General features: G+C 39.5%; 1 protein-coding gene across 1 annotated transcript in view; it reads left to right on the forward strand.

Annotated features, from left to right (window-relative positions):
* Positions 1–19,299, forward strand: part of GRIP1 (glutamate receptor interacting protein 1) — a 793,654-nt gene that overhangs the window by 581,137 nt on the left and 193,218 nt on the right. The window contains exon 3 of the mRNA XM_010598620.3: positions 18,369–18,504. Coding sequence (XP_010596922.3) covers positions 18,369–18,504 — 136 coding nt within the window. The remainder of the gene's footprint in view (positions 1–18,368; positions 18,505–19,299) is intronic.

Here is a 19,299-nt window from a genome sequence, read left to right on the forward strand (position 1 = left end):
GAAGATTAACAATAAAATTACAGAAGTAAACAACTCAATAGAAAGGAGCAGAATGGAGCAAGTAGAAGCCAGAATTTCTGAACTTGAAGATAAATCACTTGGCACTAATATATATGAAGGAAAATCAGATAAAAGAATTTTAAAAAATGAAGAAACCTTAAGAATCGTGGGATTCTATCAACAGAAATAACCTACGAGTGATTGGAGTACCAGAACAGGGAGGAATAACAGAAAATACAGAGAGAATTGATGAAGATTTGTTGACAGAAAACTTCCCTGATATCGTGAAAGATGAGAAGATATCTATCCAAGATGCTCATCGAACTTCACGTAAGATAGGTGTTAAAAGAAAGTCACTAAGACATATTCAAAGTTGCCAAAACCAAAGATAAAGAGAGAACTTTAAGAGCAGCTAGGGATAAACGAAGAATCACCTACAAAGGAGAGCCAATAAGGATAAGCTCAACTACTCGGCAGAAACCATGCAGGCGAGAAGGCAATGGGATGACTTATTTAAAAAATTGACGGAAAAAAAATTGCCAGCCAAGAATCATATTTCCAGTAAAACTGTGTCTTAAATATGAAGGTGAAATCAGGACATTTCCAGATAAACAGAAGTTTAGGGACTTCGTAAAAACCAAACCTAAACTACAAGAAATACTAAAGGGAGTTCTTTGGTTAGAAAATCAATAATATCAGATATCAACCCAAGACTGGAACACTGGGCAGAGCAACCAGAAGTCAACCCAGAGAGGGCAATCAAAAAAAACAAACCAATATTTAAAAAAAAAAAAAAAAAAGCTCAAAACAGGGTAACAGTGATGTTAGTATATAAAAGAAGACAACATTAAAACAATAAAGAAAGACTAAGAAATGTAATCATAGACCTTCCATATGGAGAGGAAGATACGGTGATACAAAGAAATAAAACTTAGGTTTAAATTAAGAAAAATACGGGTAAATAATAAGGTAACCACAAAGGAGACAAACTATCCTACTCATCAAAATAAAATACAAGAAAAAAATAGAGACTCGGCAGAAACAAAATCAACAACGAATATAAGGAAAGGACAATATATAAAGACAATCTACTCAGCACATAAAATTAAGTGGGAAAAAGAAACTGTCAACAACACACAAAAAAAAAGGCATCAAAATGATAGCACTAAATTCATACCTATCCATAATTACGCTGAATGTAAATGGACTAAACGCATCAATAAAGAGACAGAGGATGGCAGAGTGGATTAAAAAACACCATCCGGCTATATGCTGCCTACAAGAGACACACCTTAGACTTAGAGACACAAACAAACTAAAACTCAAAGGATGGAAAAAAATGTATCAAGCAAACAACAATCAAAAAAGAGCAAGAATGGCAATATTAGTTTCTGACAAAATAGACTTTAAAGTTAAATCCACCACAAAGGATAAGGAAGGACATTATATAATGATTAAAGAGACAATATACCAAGAACATATAACCATATTAAATATTTATGCACCCAATGACAGGGCTGCAAGATACATAAAACAAACTTTTTCAGTGTTGAAAAGTGAGATAGACAGGTCCACAATAATAGTAGGAGACTTCAACACGCCACCTTCAGTGAAGGACAGGACATCCAGAAAGAAGGTCAATAAAGAAATGGAAGATCTAAATGCCAGAATCAACCAACTTGACCTCATAGACAAGTACAGAATGACTCTACCCAACAGCAACCAACTATGCTTTCTTTTCTAGTGCACATGGAACATTCTCTAGAATAGACCACATATTAGGTCATAAAGCAAGCCTTAGCAGAATCCAAAACATTGAAATACTACAAAGCATCTTCTCTGACCATAAGGCCATAAAAGTGCAAATTGGTAACAGAAAAAGCAGGGAGAAGAAATCAAACACTTGGAAACTGAACAATACCCTGCTCAAAAAAAAAAACTGGGTTATAGAAGACATTAAGGAGGGAATAAAGAAATTCATACAATCCAATGAGATTGAAAATACTTCCTATCAGAACCTTTGGGACACAGCGGAAGCAGTGCTCAGAGGTCAATTTATGTCAATGAATGCACACATACAAAAAGAAGAAAGGGCCAAAATCGAAGAATTATCCCTACAACTTGAACAAATAGAGAGCAACAAATGAAACCCTCAGGTACCAGAGGAAAACAAATAATAAAAATTAGAGCTGAACTAAATGACAGAGAAAACAGAAAAACGATTGAAAGAATTAACAAGACCAAAAGCTGGTTCTTTGAAAAAAATCAAAAAAATTGATAAACCATTGGCCAAACGGACAAAAGAAAAACAGAATAGGAAGCAAATAACCCGAATAAGAAATGAGAGGGGCGATATTACAACAGACCCAACTGAAATTAAAAGAATCGTATCAGATTACTACGAAAAATTGTACTCTAACAAATTTGAAAACCTAGAAGAAATGGATGAATTCCTAGAAACACACTACCTACTCTTTTACCTGAACTAACACAAACAGAGGTAGAACAACTAAATAGACCCATAACAAAAGAAGAGATTGAAAAAGTAATCAAAAACTCCCAAACGAAAAAAGCCCTGGCCCGGACAGCTTCACTGCAGATTTCTACCAAACTTTCAGAGAACAGTTAACACCACTACTACTAAAGGTATTTCAGAGCATAGAAAAGGACGGAATACTCCCAAACTCATTCTATGAAGCCACCATATCCCTGAAAAGAAAATTACAGACCTATTTTTTTTTTTATCCCTCATATAGGGATATATGCAAAAATCCTTAACAAAATTCTAGCCAATAGAATTCAACAACATATCAAAAAAATAATTCACCATGACCAAGTGGGATTCATACCAGGTATGCAGGGATGGTTCAACATTAGAAAAGCAATTAATGTAATCCATCATGTAAGTGATAAAACAAAAGACAAGAATCGCATGATTTTATCAACCGATGCAGAAAAGGCATTTGACAAAGTGCAACACCCATTCATCATAAAAACTCTCAGCAAAATAGGAATAAAAGAAAGATTCCTCAACATAATAAAGGGCATTTGTACAAAGCCAACAGCCAACATTATCCTAAATGGAGAGAGCCTGAAAGCCTTCCCCTGAAGATCGGGAACCAGACAAGGATGCCCTTTATCACCACTCTTATTCAACATTGTGCTGGATGTCCTAGCCAGAACAGTTAGGCTAGATAAAGAAATAAAGGGCATCCAGATTGGCAAGGAAGAAGTTAAATTATCTCTATTTGCAGATGACATGATCTTATACACAGAAAACCATAAGGAATTCTCAAGAAAACTACTGAAACTAATAGAAGAGTTCAGGAGAGTATTGGGATACAAGATAAACATACAAAAATCGGTTGGATTCCTCTACACCAACAAAAAGAACATTGAAGAGGAAATCACCAAATCAATACCGTTTACAGTAGCCCCCAAGAAGATCAAATACTTAGGAATAAATCTTACCAGAGATGTAAAAGACTTATACAAAGAAAACTACAATACACTTCTGCAAGAAACCAAAAGAGACCTACGTTAGTGGAAAAACATACCTTGCTCGTGGATAGGAAGACTTGATATTATAAAAATGGCTATTCTGCCAAAAATGATCTATACATTTAATGCAATTCCGATCCAAATTCCAACGACATTCTTTAATGAGATGGAGAAACAAATCACCAACTTCATATGGAGGGGAAAGAGGACCTGGATAAGTAAAGCATTACTGAAAAAGAAGAACAAAGTTGGAGGCTTTACTCTACCTGATTTTAGAAACTATTATACCGCCACAGTAGTCAAAACAGCCTGGTAGTGGTACAACAACAGATACATAGACCAATGGAACAGAATTGAGAATCCAGACATAAATCCATCCACATATGAGCAGCTGATATTTGACAAAGGCCCCAAAGCAGTTAAGTGGGGAAAAGACAGTCTTTTTAACAAATGGTGCTGACATAACTGGATACTCATCTGCAAAAAAATGAAACAAGACCCATACCTTACTCCATGCACAAAAACAAGCTCAAGATGGATCAAAGACCTAAATATGAAATCTAAAATGATGACGATCATGGAAGAACAAATAGGGACAAAGTTAGGAGCCCTAATACCTGGCGTAAACAGTATATAAAACATTACTAACAATGCAGAAGAAAGACCAGATAACTGGGAGATCCTAAAAATCAAACACCTATGCTCAGCCAAAGACTTCACCAAAGGAGTAAAATGATTACCTACAGACTGGGAAAAAGTTTTTAGCTATGATATTTCCGATCAGCACCTGATCTCTAAAATCTACGTGATACTGCAAAAGCTCAACTACAAAAAGACAAATAACCCAATTAAAAAATGGGCAAAAGATATGAACAGATACTTCACTAAAGAAGATATTCAGGTAGCTTACAGATACATGAGGAAATGCTCAGGATCAATCAAAACTACCATGAGATTTCACCTCACTCCAACAAGGCTGGCATTAATCCAAAAAACACAAAATAATAAATGTTGGAGAGGCTGTGGAGAGATTGGAACACTTATACTCTGCTGGTGGGAATGTAAAATGGCACAACCACTTTGGAAATCGATTTGGCACTTCGTTAAAAAGCTAGAAATAGAACTACCATACGATCCAGCAATCCCACTCCTTGGAATATGTCCTAGAGAAATAAGAGCCTTTACACGAACAGATATATCCACACCCATGTTTATTGCAGCACTGTTTACAGTAGCAAAAAGATGGAAGCAACCAAGGTGCCCATCAATGATATGAATGGATAAATAAATTATGGTATATTCACACAATGGAATACTATGCATCAATAAAGAACAGTGATGAATTTGTGAAACATTTCATAACATGGAGGAATCTGGAAGGCATTATGCTGAGTGAAATTAGTCAGCTGCAAAAGGACAAATATTGTATAAGACCACTATTTTAAGAACTCAAGAAATAGTTTAAACAGAGAAGAAAATACTCTTTGATGGTTATGAGAGGGGGCAGGGAGGGAGGGTGGAAGAGAGGTATTCACTAATTAGATAGTAGATAGGAACTACTTTAGGTGATGGGAAAGATAACACACAATACAGGTCAGATCAGCATAACTGGACTAAACCAAAAGTAAAGAAGTTTCCTGAATAAACTGAATGCTTCGAAGGCCAGCGTAGCAGGGGCGGGGGGTTGGGGACCATGGTTTCGGGGGACATCTAAGTCAATTGGCATAATAAAAGCTATTAAGAAAACATTCTGCATCCCACATTGGAGAGAGGCATCTGGGGTCTTAAACTCTAGCAAGTGGCCATCTAAGATGCATCAATTGGTCTCAACGCACCTGGATCAAAGGAGAATGAAGAACACCAAAGACACAAGGCGATTACGAGCCCAAGAGACAAAAAGGGTCACGTGAACCAGCGACTACATCATCCTGAGACCAGAAGAACTAAGAGGGTGCCCGGCTACAACCGATGACTGCCCTGACAGGGAACACAACAAAGACCCCCTGAGGGAGCAGGAGAGCAGTGGATGCAGACCCCAAATTCTCATAAGACCAGACTTAATGATCTGACTGAGACTAGAAGGACCCCAGTGGTCATGGCCCCCAGACCTTCTATTGGCCCAGGACAGCAACCATTCCCAAAGCCAACTCTTCAGACATGGATTGGACTGGACAATGGGTTGGAGAGGGATGCTGGTAAGGAGTGAGCTTCTTGGATCAGGTGGACACTTGAGACTATGTTGGCATCTCCTCCCTGGCGGGGGGATGAGAGGGTAAAGGTGGTTAGAAGTTGGTGAAATGGACACAAAAAGAGAGAGTGGAGGGAGGGAGCAGGCTGTCTTATTAGGGGGAGAGCAATTGGGAGTATGTAGCAAGGTGTATGTAAGTTTTTGTGTGAGAGACTGACTTGATTTGTAAACTTTAACTTAAAGCACAATAAAAAAATTTTTAAAAGTATAAGTAATAAGAAAACATTACATTGTAATGAAATTGGCAGCATACTCTTTCTCAATGGTAAATAAAATAAATGTACCTTAAAAGTGATCACGTCTTGAAGTCAGTGAAATATGGTCTTTTTAAAACACGTAGTTCAATTCTCTCATTTTACAGTTCAGAGATTCAGGTCCAGAGTGGGTTTAGTGACTTCCCCTAGGCAATATGGCTCATTTATTCTAAAACATAATGAACCGGTTGGAAATATTTTTCAAGGAGTACCCCCTAGTTAGCCTCAGACTAGAACCCTTCCCTTTTGTTTCACCAATAATCACTAATCATATTTGTTATGATTTTAATTGCTTAAGATAATGTATTTCTTACTAGAATATAAATTCCTTGAGGAAGGGACTAAGTCTATCTCATTTATTCCTAGATACCAAGGTGCCTAGCATTTAGCAAATGATCAACACATATTCAATGGGAGGGAGGGAGGGAGGGAGGGAGGGAGGGAGGGAGGGAGGGAGGAAGGAAGGAAGGAAGGAAGGAAGGAAGGAAGGAAGGAAGGAAGGAAGGAAGGAAGGAAGGGTGGATGAACAGTACTGAAGCATCTTATACTGAAAATGAAGCTAGAAAATAATTACATTTGGGAAGGGTGTGTGGTGTATGGTGACTGAGGTACTGATAAAAAGGGCTGAGCCAAAGAGGAAATAGTAGTGACTCTGGTTATCTACTCCTTCCCTTACTGCTCACCCTAATGGGGAGCCTTTTCCTTTGGGACACAAATATAGTTGTGCCTCATGTGAAACAGAAGAAAAGAGCTGGACCAGGAGAGGGACCAGGAGAGAAGGCTGCCCTCCTTGTTAGGATGGAGGAAGCCAAAGGTAGGACATGAAAGCTGTCCTTGATGTGTACATTCCAGCCTCCTCTAGTTCTAAATTCCAGTGGAGTCACAGTAGAGCACTAATAAAACTCAAAGTCACTGCACAGTCTGGCTTTCTCCATTGAGAGAGTCCACAAGCTCCCTTGATGCCTTGCCTCTTGGTCATCTGCGGTAACTTCACTATTAGTTTTCCATCAGTTTCCTTATTTGGAAATGGATCAAGACTCACAAAGGGAGGGGGAGCAGCAATCAAATAAATGTCTCTGACATATAGGTATTTGTCACAAAACAAGAGGGTCTAATATACTGTTACCTTTAATGGCTTGGAGTCTGCCTAAATCTGGCCTGATTTTTCAGCCTTTTTCTCAATAGTATTTAATCTAGACACTCTTATGTTGATTGTTTTGCCATTATTTTTTGATGGGTCTCAAAATTTGTAGCATTCAGTTATATACAGAGGAAATTTCATATTCTTAGAACAGATTCAAAGTTCTACTTAACAACAACAAAAAAAAAACCCATAATTTTCAAGTCTCAGTTTCCTAATCTGTAAAATGGAAGTGTTATCTTCTTCACAGGGTTGTGGTGAAGGTTAATTTAGATAACGGATAGGAGAGCTTTTTGGAAAATATAAACTGCTTTAAAATGATAGATAATCTTTAAAAAGTATTTGGGATTTCTTTATTCTAATTTCTTTGTTTAGACAGGTTGTCTAGCTTCATGCTGGTTTCATGAATACTTATGTTATTCATGGAAGGAAGAGGCCAAGCAAATATAGCTCTAAGTCCTACTTTTCCCTGATTATTTAAGAAGTCTGATTTCTTATTGAATTTTACCCTTCCCCTGGTAGTGCGGTGGTTAAGAGCTCAGATGCTAACCAAAAGGTCAGCATTTCAGACCTACCAGCTGCTCCTTGGAAACCCTATGGGGCAGCTCTACTCTGTCTGTAGAGTTGCTATGAGTCAGAATCAACTCAACAAGCAACGGGTTTGGTTTTTGGTTTTTTTCCATCCCCTTTCAGGCATAGGACCCCAAGCATTGTTCTCTCAATTATTTTTGAAGAAGAATAGCCCCTAAGTGGTGTTTAGCTCCCTATCCTGGGCACCAGCTAAGCTACCTGCCCCACTGGTGAATAGCTCTCTGCTAGTATAGCAGGGTCTTCCTCCTCCCCTTCAGCGTTCCTTTCTTCTCACATATCCAGCTGGACGAGACATACCTTTTCTCCCTGCTTGTTCAGCTGGAATACCAGACAAGCCACCTGATCATTCTAATCTTAGCCCAGTAGCTCTTGTTTTTAGTATCTAAATATTTAATATAAGATAGTGGCCAAAAGGATATCCAAAAAGACAAGCACAAATAAAAGTTTTCTGCCTAAGAATATATTTTTAATTTGTTAAGCAACTTACCTATCTCCATTTCTCTGACTACAGAATGAAAATGATAGCAATACTGCAAGCAAATTTCCTGCTTTAATCTAAAGAAAAACTTACCTCTCTAAGCCTATAAGGAACTTTCCTGTGATCACAGATTGAGCTGTTACTGTCCTTCAATCTCCCAGTCACACTGGGCACTAACCATACTTTATTGGAATTATTAGTATAGACCTTTGTCTCACGTACTTTGGACATGTTATCAGGAGGGACCAGTCCCTGGAGGAGGACATCATGCTTGGTAAAGTAGAGGGTCAGTGAAAAGGGGGAAGACCCTCAACGGGACAGATTGGCGCAGAGGCTGCAGTAATGGGCTCAAACATAGCAACAATTGTGAGGATGGCTCAGGACCAGGCAGTGTTTTGTTCTGTTGTAAGTAGGTCGCTGTGAGTCAGAATTGACTCAGTGGCACCTAACAACAAGGCAACACACAGATATTAATCCAACCCTCCCCATCATCGTGTGAGATAAATCAGATGATAATTTTGTTTCACATGAATATTTGTGTTGGGTAAATTTATGTTCTGTGCGTCCTTGCCATTAATCTAACTTGTGCTCAGACTCCCAGGGGAGAAAAGAAATTCTCGTACATCCCTCATGTCGCTATGTAAAGGTGAGAGGTGTCAAAAGGCCTTTCTCTGCTGGTCTGGGTGGCAAGAACTAAGGCTGAAAATGCAGCGGTTCATTGCAGAAATCCAGCTTTGATCCCAGCAGCTTTGCTGACCAGGGAGTGTTAGGAAGAGCTTGAAATGAGTATTGGAAAAAGCATCGGTTTATTTCCCGAGGGGGATAAACTTCCTAGTGGCACCACTAAAAGTAATATAGAGATAAAACTATGGTGTGAGCAACAATATTCTGCACAAAAGAAATACACAGACCTAGCTACAGTACACTGGCGTGAGCACCAGTCTTCCTTAGTAAGACATGTATAAATCAAGAAAGCTTAGGGAAATAACTGTCTACTCCTGTTCAAATTTTGCTCCTTTATCATTTGCTTCAGCACCATCCAGCAATTCTTCTGTTTGCCACAAGGCAATGCTCATCACCTGGTCATAATTCCCTGTATTGGGACTGATGTGCTCATTCATTCAGCAGTTACCAGAAAGCACCTAAGAATGTGCAGGGCACATTGGGGATACAGCAGGAAACAAAACACTATCTCTGTCAGCAGCTGGTCAAAATCTGTGACTTAGTGAATAGAGTTTTCATCAACTGTATTTTTGTTTTTCTAGTGTTTAAAAAATCTATGCAGTTGATGGAACTTCAAGAATTAAAGAGCCTCATCAATACCTGTTTTGCTGAACGTGTCTCCTATGGGTGCTTTTTTTTTTTTTAATTGTGCTCTAAGTGAAAGGTTACCATTCAAGTCAGTTTTTCATACAAAAACTTATACACACATCGTTATGTGACCCTAGCTGCTCTGCCTACAATGTGATAGCACACTCCTCTCTACCCTGTATTTGCCTTGTCCATTCAACCAGCTTCTGTCCTCCTCTGCCTTCTCATCTCACCTACAGACAGGAGATGCCCTGTGGGTGCTTTTAAAATGTGTTTTCTCTTTTTATGCTACAAGTATGGGGTGAGGGTCTTATAAACCACTTTGTTTGCAGTGTAAAAATTAAAACTAGGTCTTTCCCTGGTCTTTAAATCTCATTAAGCTCCTCCCTATATGACTTTACATCATGTGCCTGCCCCTGTTCATCACTCACAACAACACAAACCTCTCCTTGTTTTCTAGATTCCCTACCTCAGCGAGAGACACCAAAACCAAAACTTACTGCCATAGCGTTGATTCCAACTCATAGTGACCCTATAAGACAGAGTAGAATTGCCCCATGGGGTTTCTAAGGCTGTAATATTTGTGGAAGCAGACTGCCGCATCCTTGTCCCTTGGAGCCACTGGTGGGTTTGAACTGCCAACCTTTCAGTTAGCATCCAAGTGATTAACCACTGCACCACCAGGCTTCCCTTGAGAGACATCAGTATCCTCCAATCAAAGGAGCCAGAAAACTTGAGGTCCTCTTGACCCTCACTCTTACTCACTCTTCACATTTTAATTAGTCTCTAACTCATGGCAGTTCTTCCTTGTTGATATGTCTGGAGTCAATGCCATTCACATGATGGATTTCAGTCTCTTAGCTGTTGCCTGGGTGTTGCAGAGTCTGCTCCCTGTCCCCCAAATCTCTCCTACCCCTATTCCTAAAGCATCTATCTAGACTCCAGTTCTCAGCTTCCCTTGAAGTTAGGTGTGGACATGTAACAAGGTCTTGCCCTTGCGATGTGAACACAAGGAGCTACTGAAGACTTTTAAGAGAGTCCTCCCTCCCCTTCCACCAGTTGAATGCAGACAGGATAAAGTCCTAGGGAAGAAGTTTCCAAAGTTTCTTGGTTCACAGAGCCCTTAAGGTCTCGGTAATTTTTTTCACAGTGCCTCTAGGCCAAATGAATTACTAATAATTCCATTTATTAAGTAGTTGTTGTTGGGTGCCATCAAGTAGACTCTGACTCATAGCGACTCTATGTGACAGAGTAGAACTCCTCATAGGGTTTTCTTGGCGGTAATCTTTACGGGAGCAGATCTCCAGGTCTTTCTCCCACAGAGCCACTGGGTGGGTTCAAACTACCAACCTTTTGGTTAGCATCTGAGCACTTAACCATTGTACAATCAGGGCTCCTTATTAAGAAATTAGGTCCAAACAATTTAGTGTGAATTTTGTCCTACCAACTTAGTAAGCTGTTTGAAAAAATAATAATAATAATACATAGAAATTAAAAAATATATATATATGTTTCGTTCTGTACAAGTACTTACTAATGGGATGTGTGTGCTTATTGGGTGTTGCACAGTTTCTCAAACCTTCAAATCCTGTTTCATACTGCTACATTCATTTCCTGTTCCACAGGGTTTTTTCACATGGAACTTACTTTTTATCACAGCAACCACCAAAAACCCAGCCTAGAAAAGATATGACATCATTGAAAGCAATGTAGTGTGTGGCTTAATGTTGGAACCAAACTATCACAAGCTAGTAGGTCATATTGTGTCCACCAGCTATCAAGTATATCTGTGTTTCCCTCAAAAATTAATTCAAAATGGATGTGGTACAGTGAATTGCTTTTATGTGGCCTTTTTAGCCATGGTCTTATAACTCCCACAAAATGATTGGCTAGGCAACATCTTTCAAGAGACTGATCAATTACTATGCAAATTGGGTGATTTGTGGTCTTCCAAGGGGACTGGTCAGTTTATAGCCCTGGTGGAAGGACCATGCCTTGAAATTGACAAGGAGTAGGCTTATATAAAGGTCAACCCCACAGGGGTTCATGGGCATCTCCCTACCATCAAGAAGAGTTTGCAGAGGAGCATGTCCTTTGGACCAAACGCTCAGGGTCCCAGCACTAAGAACCTCTTAGCACCGAAAGAGAGAGCTATAACAGTGAAGATGGTACAAGACCACAAGAGACAGTGGCGGTGAGCTTCCTAGCCCACGGAGCAAGAGCTGAGCACCTTTTGGGAAAGAGGCTTCCTGGCAGAGCTAAAAGAGTTGTAATACTTCCCTGTGCAGGGCAAGAGTGGTCTGAGTGTGCCCTGTGCAGGGTCTGCACGCCTGCTCCCTGGACAGTGTGGTCCCAGGTAGTGTGGTGGCAAGAGAGCCCTGCTGGCCTGGGTAGTTTGGCGAGAACTGGCAGCAGAGGCCAGTGAGGCCCAGTGGTAGACCAGAAGCCTTAGGAGCTGTGCAGGCAGCCTGAGCAACATGGTGGTAGCTGGAGGCAGCAGTGACATGAACATAGTCCTGAACCACGGCCTTCCTGCCCAGCAACATAACAATGGGCATGGGTATTTTGGGGGAGTCAGAAGCATTTCCCATTTGGCAATCTTACTGTTTTCTTTCTATAAATAATAATGGCTTTTACTTCGCCAACACCGTATATCTCATGTGTCCAACTCGATCACAGATGAACATAGCACCCATAGAATGTTGATCCTAGTGGGTGTTTGTGTCTCATTACTAGCAGTCTAATGGTTGCCTAGAAGTTTGAGGCGCAGCCTGCCTGCATGTGCAGTGCAAATAGACAGAATATACAATAGATTACAGATTTAGATGTAAACCACAAAACTATAGACCTTCTAGAAAAAAACAGGAGAAATTTTTCAAGATCTATGACTCAATAAAGAGTTCTCACACTTGGCAAAAGCACAGTCCATAAAAGGATAAATTGGACTTGATCAAAATTCAAGACTTTTGCTCTGTGAAAGATCTTATTAGGATGAGGAAAAGACAAGCAACAGAGTGGAGCAAATATTTGCAAACCACATATTCAACGAAGGATAGTATCTGGAATATATAACAAGTCTCAAAACTCAAAAGGAAAGAAAAAATACAGTTAAAGAATGGCCAAAAGACATGATGAGACATTTCACCAAGGAGATATACAAATGGCAAATAAGTACATGAAAAGATGTGCAGCAACATCACTAGCCATTGGGGAAATACAAATTAAAACCACAATGACGTATCACTATACGCTTATCAGAATGACTAAAATAAAAAAAAAAATAGTGACAACATCAAATGCTGGCAAGGATGCAGAGAAACTGTATCACTTATCCTTTGCTGGTGTAACTATAAAATTATATAGTCACTCTGGAAAACGGTGGCAATTTATTAAAAAACTAAATACGTAACTACCATATTACCCAGCAATCATCCTGGCCATTTATCCCAGAGAAATGAGTACTCATATTCCACAAAAGCCTGTATATGAATGCTTATAGAACCTTTATTGGGAATAGCCCAAAACTGGAAGCACCCGAAGTGTCCTTCAACAGGAGAACGGTTAAAGAAACGGTGGTACATTCACACCATGGGATACTATTCAGCAATAAAAAGGAACAATTATTGATACACAAGTCAGATTGAATGAATCTCTAGAGAATTATACTGAATGAAAAAAGCCAACCCCAAAAGGTACACATAGTATGATTCCATTTATATAACATTCTTGAAATGACAAAATTATAAAAATAGGGAATAGATTAGGGGTTTCCGGGAGCTAAGTAAAGGATGGGGCAGGAGGGAAGAGGGCATTGGTGTAAAAGGGCAACATGAAAGATCCTCGTGGTGATAATATCAGTTATGATATTGTACTATAGCTTTGTAAGATGTTAGCATTGGAGAAGATTGGGTAAAGAGTACGAAGGATGTCTATTATTTTTTGCAACTGCCTGGGAATCTACAATTATCTCAAAAATAAAAGGTTAATTTAATCCAGAGAGGGGAAGTGCAGAACAGAATTCCAAATTCTTATGGAATCCAAACTTTCTCGAGCCATGGAGGCTGGATGAACCCCTGAACCTATTGTCCTGAGATAATCTTTAAACCTTAAACTAAAAATATCCCCTGAAGTCTTCTTAAAAACAAACAACAGATTAGTGTCATGGATTGACTTACATTCCCCCCAAAATGTGTGTATTAATCTGGTTAGGCCCTGATTCCCAGTATTCTGTGGATGTCCTCCATTTTGTGATTGTAATTTTATGTTAAAGAGGATTAGGGTGGGATTGTAACACCCCCCCTTACCCACGTCACATCTCTGGTTCAAAGTAAAGGGAGTTTCCCTGGGGTATGGCCTGTACCACCTTTTGTATCTCAAGAGATAAAAGGAAAGGGAGGCAAGCAAGCAGAGAGCTGGGAAACTCATACCACCAAGAAAGCAGCACCGGGAGCAGAGCGTGTCCTTTGGACCTGGGATCCCTGAGCCTGAGGCGTTCTTGACCATGGGAAGATTGAGGACAAGGACCTTCCTCCAGAGCCGACAGAGAGAGAAAGCCTTCCTCTGGAGCTGATGCCTTGAATTTAGAATTTTAGCCTACTTTACTGTGAAGAAATAAATTACTCTTTGTTAAAGCCATCCACTTGTAGTATTTCTGTTATGGCAGCACTAAATGACTAACACAATTAGCTTAAGTAGTAAAGAATGTCTGCCTTGAGCATTATGCTCTTTTAAGCTCTATATGGGATCTATATGGGATCAGATTGACAGCACCAACTCGAAAGGTTCCCCCTAGGAACCTTAGGGGGCAGTGAGTTTATGTTAACAGGGAAGCAACACCTCAGAAAAGGAGGGTGAGAATCATTGCACAACTCAAAGAATGTAATCAATGTCATAGAATAGTACATGTAGACGCTTGAATTGGTGTAAATTTTTGTATGTATGTTCTCAACCACAACGACAAAATTAATTATTAAAAAAAAAGTTTAATTAAAAAAAAAAATACCAATGCCAGTTCTCCATCTATAGGAATTCTGGTTCAGTCAGTCTGAGTGGGTGCAGGCATCAATATTTTAAAAGCTTTCCAGGTGATTCTAACAGGCAGCCAGAGTTAAAAAAAAGAGAAAAAAGCTTCAAATTGAACTGATGGACTTGCACTCCCCAGAATGCATGTAATCCCCTCCCCCTTGTTTTTCCTCTGCCTGAACCTGAACCATCTCATTCCTGGCCGTCGTTTGTTCCCTGTGCTGCTTGCTAATTTGAAGATGCTACAGTCTTTGCTACGAGGTCCTGCTTAGTTTGGAAGGGGGTATTTGCAATTTAAATCACAAAAGAAAAGCTGTCAGTACACGCTGACTTGCCTAAGCTGCCCTGCTTCACTGCAGTGCTCTGTTCAGTAAGCCTGATGTAGAAGTGAACTCATGCAAATGAATGCATCTGTCTTTATTTCTCTTTGCCGTTAGATCATTATGCAAACATTAAACACCAAAAAAGACATAAGATGATTGATTAGTTGAGTAGAGGGCTCAGGTTGGCAGAAAGGAAACTCCAGAAGCATATTCCTCCCTCTCCATATAGCTCCTTCTCCCCCACCCCCTTTGGAGACACCTACAAAAGATTTAGTTAATCCTTCAGGGACCAAAAACACTTATTGGCAATTAACGTTCTTGTGAATCAGCACATTTTCCTGCAACAATATTCTGTCTTTACTCTTGAGTTTTGCCTCATTTAAATTCCTTCTTTGGTCTCCCTTCTGCTCTGCTAATCCTAATCAATAAATACAGATTGAACAGAAGCCAAAATTGTGAAATAGATGTTGCATTTGGAACCTCAAGTCTTTCTGTTTACAGTTGCTACTCTCATCTACTCTGTGGCTGCCTTCCCTGCATCCACACTGTGCCACAGTGGTCTGTGGGTGGCTTGTTTGTCTCTGTGACTAGGCTGGCGGCATCTTGAGGACTATAGTTTTGACTTTTTCCATCTTTGCGTTTTCATGGTTCGGTTTTTAGTAGGCGCTAGATAAATGCTTGAATCAATGAATGAACAAATTCCTCAATTAACTGGTACTTAACATTTTCTTTCATGTTGTTAAAACTAGATTTTAGGTAAGATTTGAAATATTTCTAAATTAGAGGGTAATTGACTATTAGCAGTTTAAAAAATAGCCCAGATGACTGGACTTATATTCTAATGGAGATCGAATTAAACTAAAGAAATTGAGCTTTCCAGGTAGATTTTCAGATTTCAGCCAGAAGGCCGGGAGAGACCTGAGTTCCTTCTTCAGAAACCTGCATTACTTCCTCCTGTAAGGCTGGACCCAGGTACTGGTAGCCTATTTTATGCAGGAAACATGCTCTTGAAAACCTGAATGTGAATAAAGCTTTTATGAGTTGAAACTTATTTTTCACTTGCCTGGAATCACTATTTCATAGTTGCTTCTTTGTTCCTTTCTGATTGACCCTTCAGACAGGCACTGCAAAACTATGCTTCCAACTCTTCAAGTAAAGATCAATAATCAAATGCTTAAATATACCAGGATCACTCTGCATTTTAAAGGGATACAGAGAATTCTTTTGTTGGGCAAAATTGACAGGCACATTATGTCTTTCTTTATAATGTGAATAGCTACCATCTACTAATACTATACCATTTTGGTTACTTTTAATTATAACTTCACTTTTGAATAATTTATACCTAGGATTCTGCCACATGGATTATAAAACCAAAATCCTTTGCCATCGAGTTGATTCTGACTCACAGTGACCCTACAGGACAGAGTAGAATTTCCCCATAGGGTTTCCAAGGCTGTAACCTTTACAGGAGCAGACTGCCATATCTTTCTCCCAGAGTGGCTGGTGGATTTGAACTGCTGACCTTTTGGTCAGCAGCCGAGTGCTTAACCACTGTGCCACCAAGGTTGCTTACAAGGTTTATAAAACCAAACCCATTGCCATTGAGTGGATTCCAACTCATAGTGACCCTATAGGACAGAGTAGAACTGCCCCATAGAGTTTCCAAGAAGTGCCTGGTGCATTCAAATTGCCAACCTTTTGATTGGCAGACAGCTCTTAACCACTACACCACCAGGGTTTCCTACAAGGTTTATAGGGGTTGTTTATTACGTTAATCTCTTAAATATCAGTTGAACCTTTGTATGTTTTGTAGGATGTATAGGGGGTTGTTTTGTTTTAATAGGGTTCAGTTGGAATGAAAGTGATGGTCTTGTTGCAAATTCTGCGAGTAAATGATGTAAAAGGTCCTGTGCTTTTATGTACTTGGCAAGAATTTTCAGAGGACTCTCCTGAATTTGAATCATTATTTAGTCTCTTCTCATATAAAATGTAGTAGGTGAAATGACATCATACACTCATAGGTTCTCCCTCAGCTTCTCCTTTAAAGAGCAGTAACAACTTACATAGGAAGTATCGTCAGACATAATGTAGCTGACTTCCAGAGATGGTATGCTGGACCTGACAATCTTGAAAGCCACACTTGAAATGATATTTTGTAAATTTCTGAGGAAGATAGTGGCCTGCCACCCCTTCCCTCTCTCTCCAAATCCTCTGTTCCCCTCACTAGTTTAGATGAGAGATGATTTCTTTCCCTGACATGATTTGATTTTTCATTGGCTAGTAGGATCGTATACTAGCTGCAGCAGTTTAAAAACCTTTAAATAAGCATTCATATAGATTTTTGAAATTATAATTAACTTGTATGTAATTAAGGAAGGGCCAGAGGTATACAAATAATATATATTTTTGAAATTATAATTAACTCTTACATGTAATTAAGGAAGGGCCAGATGTATGCAAATAATCTTTTTTTTTTACTTTGGAAAAGCAAATGTGTTCTTGCATTTTAATGTGAGTATTTTCGGTGTTCTAAAAGCTCCTACCTGAAATTCAGATTCAGGAAGAGCTGGAAAAGTATCCAGCCTCCCCATCCCTACCCAGTATGTATGTTTGCAGAGAGGGGAAATAACATCACAGAGAATTTCAAAACAGTATTTATCCTAATTACCCTCTGGATAAATAAATGTTGACTCTCCTCCCTTTTATATCCAAAAGGAATGATATTTGTAAAGTTTTCTAACCTTGTGCTGTGCCTAAAGTCCAAAGATGTGCTTTCTCAATGCACGGACATTACCCCCATGGGATCTGTGAGATTTGAAATTTTGAAAGTAGGGAATGAGGGATTTGCAGAAATTACCTGGGGATTCTGGAGACCAACCCTGCCTTGCCATATTATGACACATTCTATAATGAAATGCCATGTGGTGTTACACGAAAGGCAGTATATTTTGTTTTCTGAATGACAGCAACAAAAAGTGGAGAGCCATTAGTGTTTTCCTGGGACCTGTAGGAAGCTGTCTTTTCTTTGTCAGTTAGTCTCTTCTCCTGAAATGTACCAAGAGCCTAGAAGCTGCTGCTGCACTGTATGTATTTGTATTATTGTCTAAAATTCTGTTCTAACCTCTTATCTTATAACCTTCAACTGTACCCTTTGGAGTTACCGAGAGAAAAACCAGAGGAAGTCACTTGAGAATGGCAGAAAACAAAGGGTGAATATTATGGTTTATACACAGCCATGCTGGACTATTTATTGTCAACCTAGAATGAAACACCCCACTGGTGCCCATTTTAATAACCTAAAGTGGAATATCTGCCTCGGCTTTAACTGCATGCAAATCTTTATAACTCTGCAAATTGCAATGGAAGGAAGCCGTAGATACCTTTTCTCATTAAAAAAAAAAGTGAGAAGTTTATGGGGAGAAGTCATTTAACCACACACAAATAACATCTGTGATTCGACCCTTGTCTAATAAGGCAAATACTTTTCTTTTAACAGAGGAATTCAAGGGCTCCACAGTCGTTGAATTGATGAAGAAGGAAGGCACGACACTGGGTCTGACAGTATCTGGAGGAATTGATAAGGATGGCAAGCCAAGAGTATCTAATCTGCGGCAAGGAGGCATTGCTGCTAGGTAACTGCATCTCACGGAAATGTAGAAAAGGAAACAGAGGATGTAATTAATTCGAAAATCAAAACTTCATTAGGAAAGGTCACTAATAAATAAATGACATCTACCGTTTGCCAGGCACCACCTCTGTGCAGAAGCACAGAGAGCTATGTTTCAAAAGCTGCCCCACTGGCCTGCCCACGTGGCTTTTCTGGCCAATGCCAGAGCCACTAGGAAGATTCTCCTGTCATCTCCAGAGCAGCCAGGCCCTCATAAGTTTTGAATTTTAAAATGCCTGTACGGATCTAGTCCCAAATGTACCACTGAACAGTAGATGGACAGCAGTGGGGAATGAGACACTGGAATCATCTAAATGTGGAATATATGATATATATGGGGGGGCAGTGGTTAAGAGCTACGGCTGCTAACCAAAAGGTCGGTAGTTCGAATCCACCAGCTGCTCCTTGGAACCCGATGAGGCAGTTCTACTCTGTCCTATAGGGTCGTTATAAGTCAGAATTGACTCAGCGGCAATGGGTTTTGTTTTGGTTTTTTGGTATGGGGGAAACTGCCATAGAGGGAAATAATAGCCTAGGAAGAGTGGGAATCTCAACTCCAAGTTTCTAAATAAAACTTTACCTGTCCCACATCTTCTTACTTTTCTCCTTGTGGTATTCTCCTTTTCATCAAGATAAAAAGGTGGTTTCCGAAAGGATGAAAGGCTTAGATCAGGATGTCTCGTTTTGTCCTTCTTCCCATGAGCTGCAAGTTGTACTAATATTGCCAACGATAGAATGTCCTGGATTGAAGGAGGGTGTT

This window comes from Loxodonta africana, chromosome 4, assembly GCF_030014295.1.
Source record: "Loxodonta africana isolate mLoxAfr1 chromosome 4, mLoxAfr1.hap2, whole genome shotgun sequence".
Taxonomy (NCBI): Eukaryota; Metazoa; Chordata; class Mammalia; order Proboscidea; family Elephantidae; genus Loxodonta; species Loxodonta africana.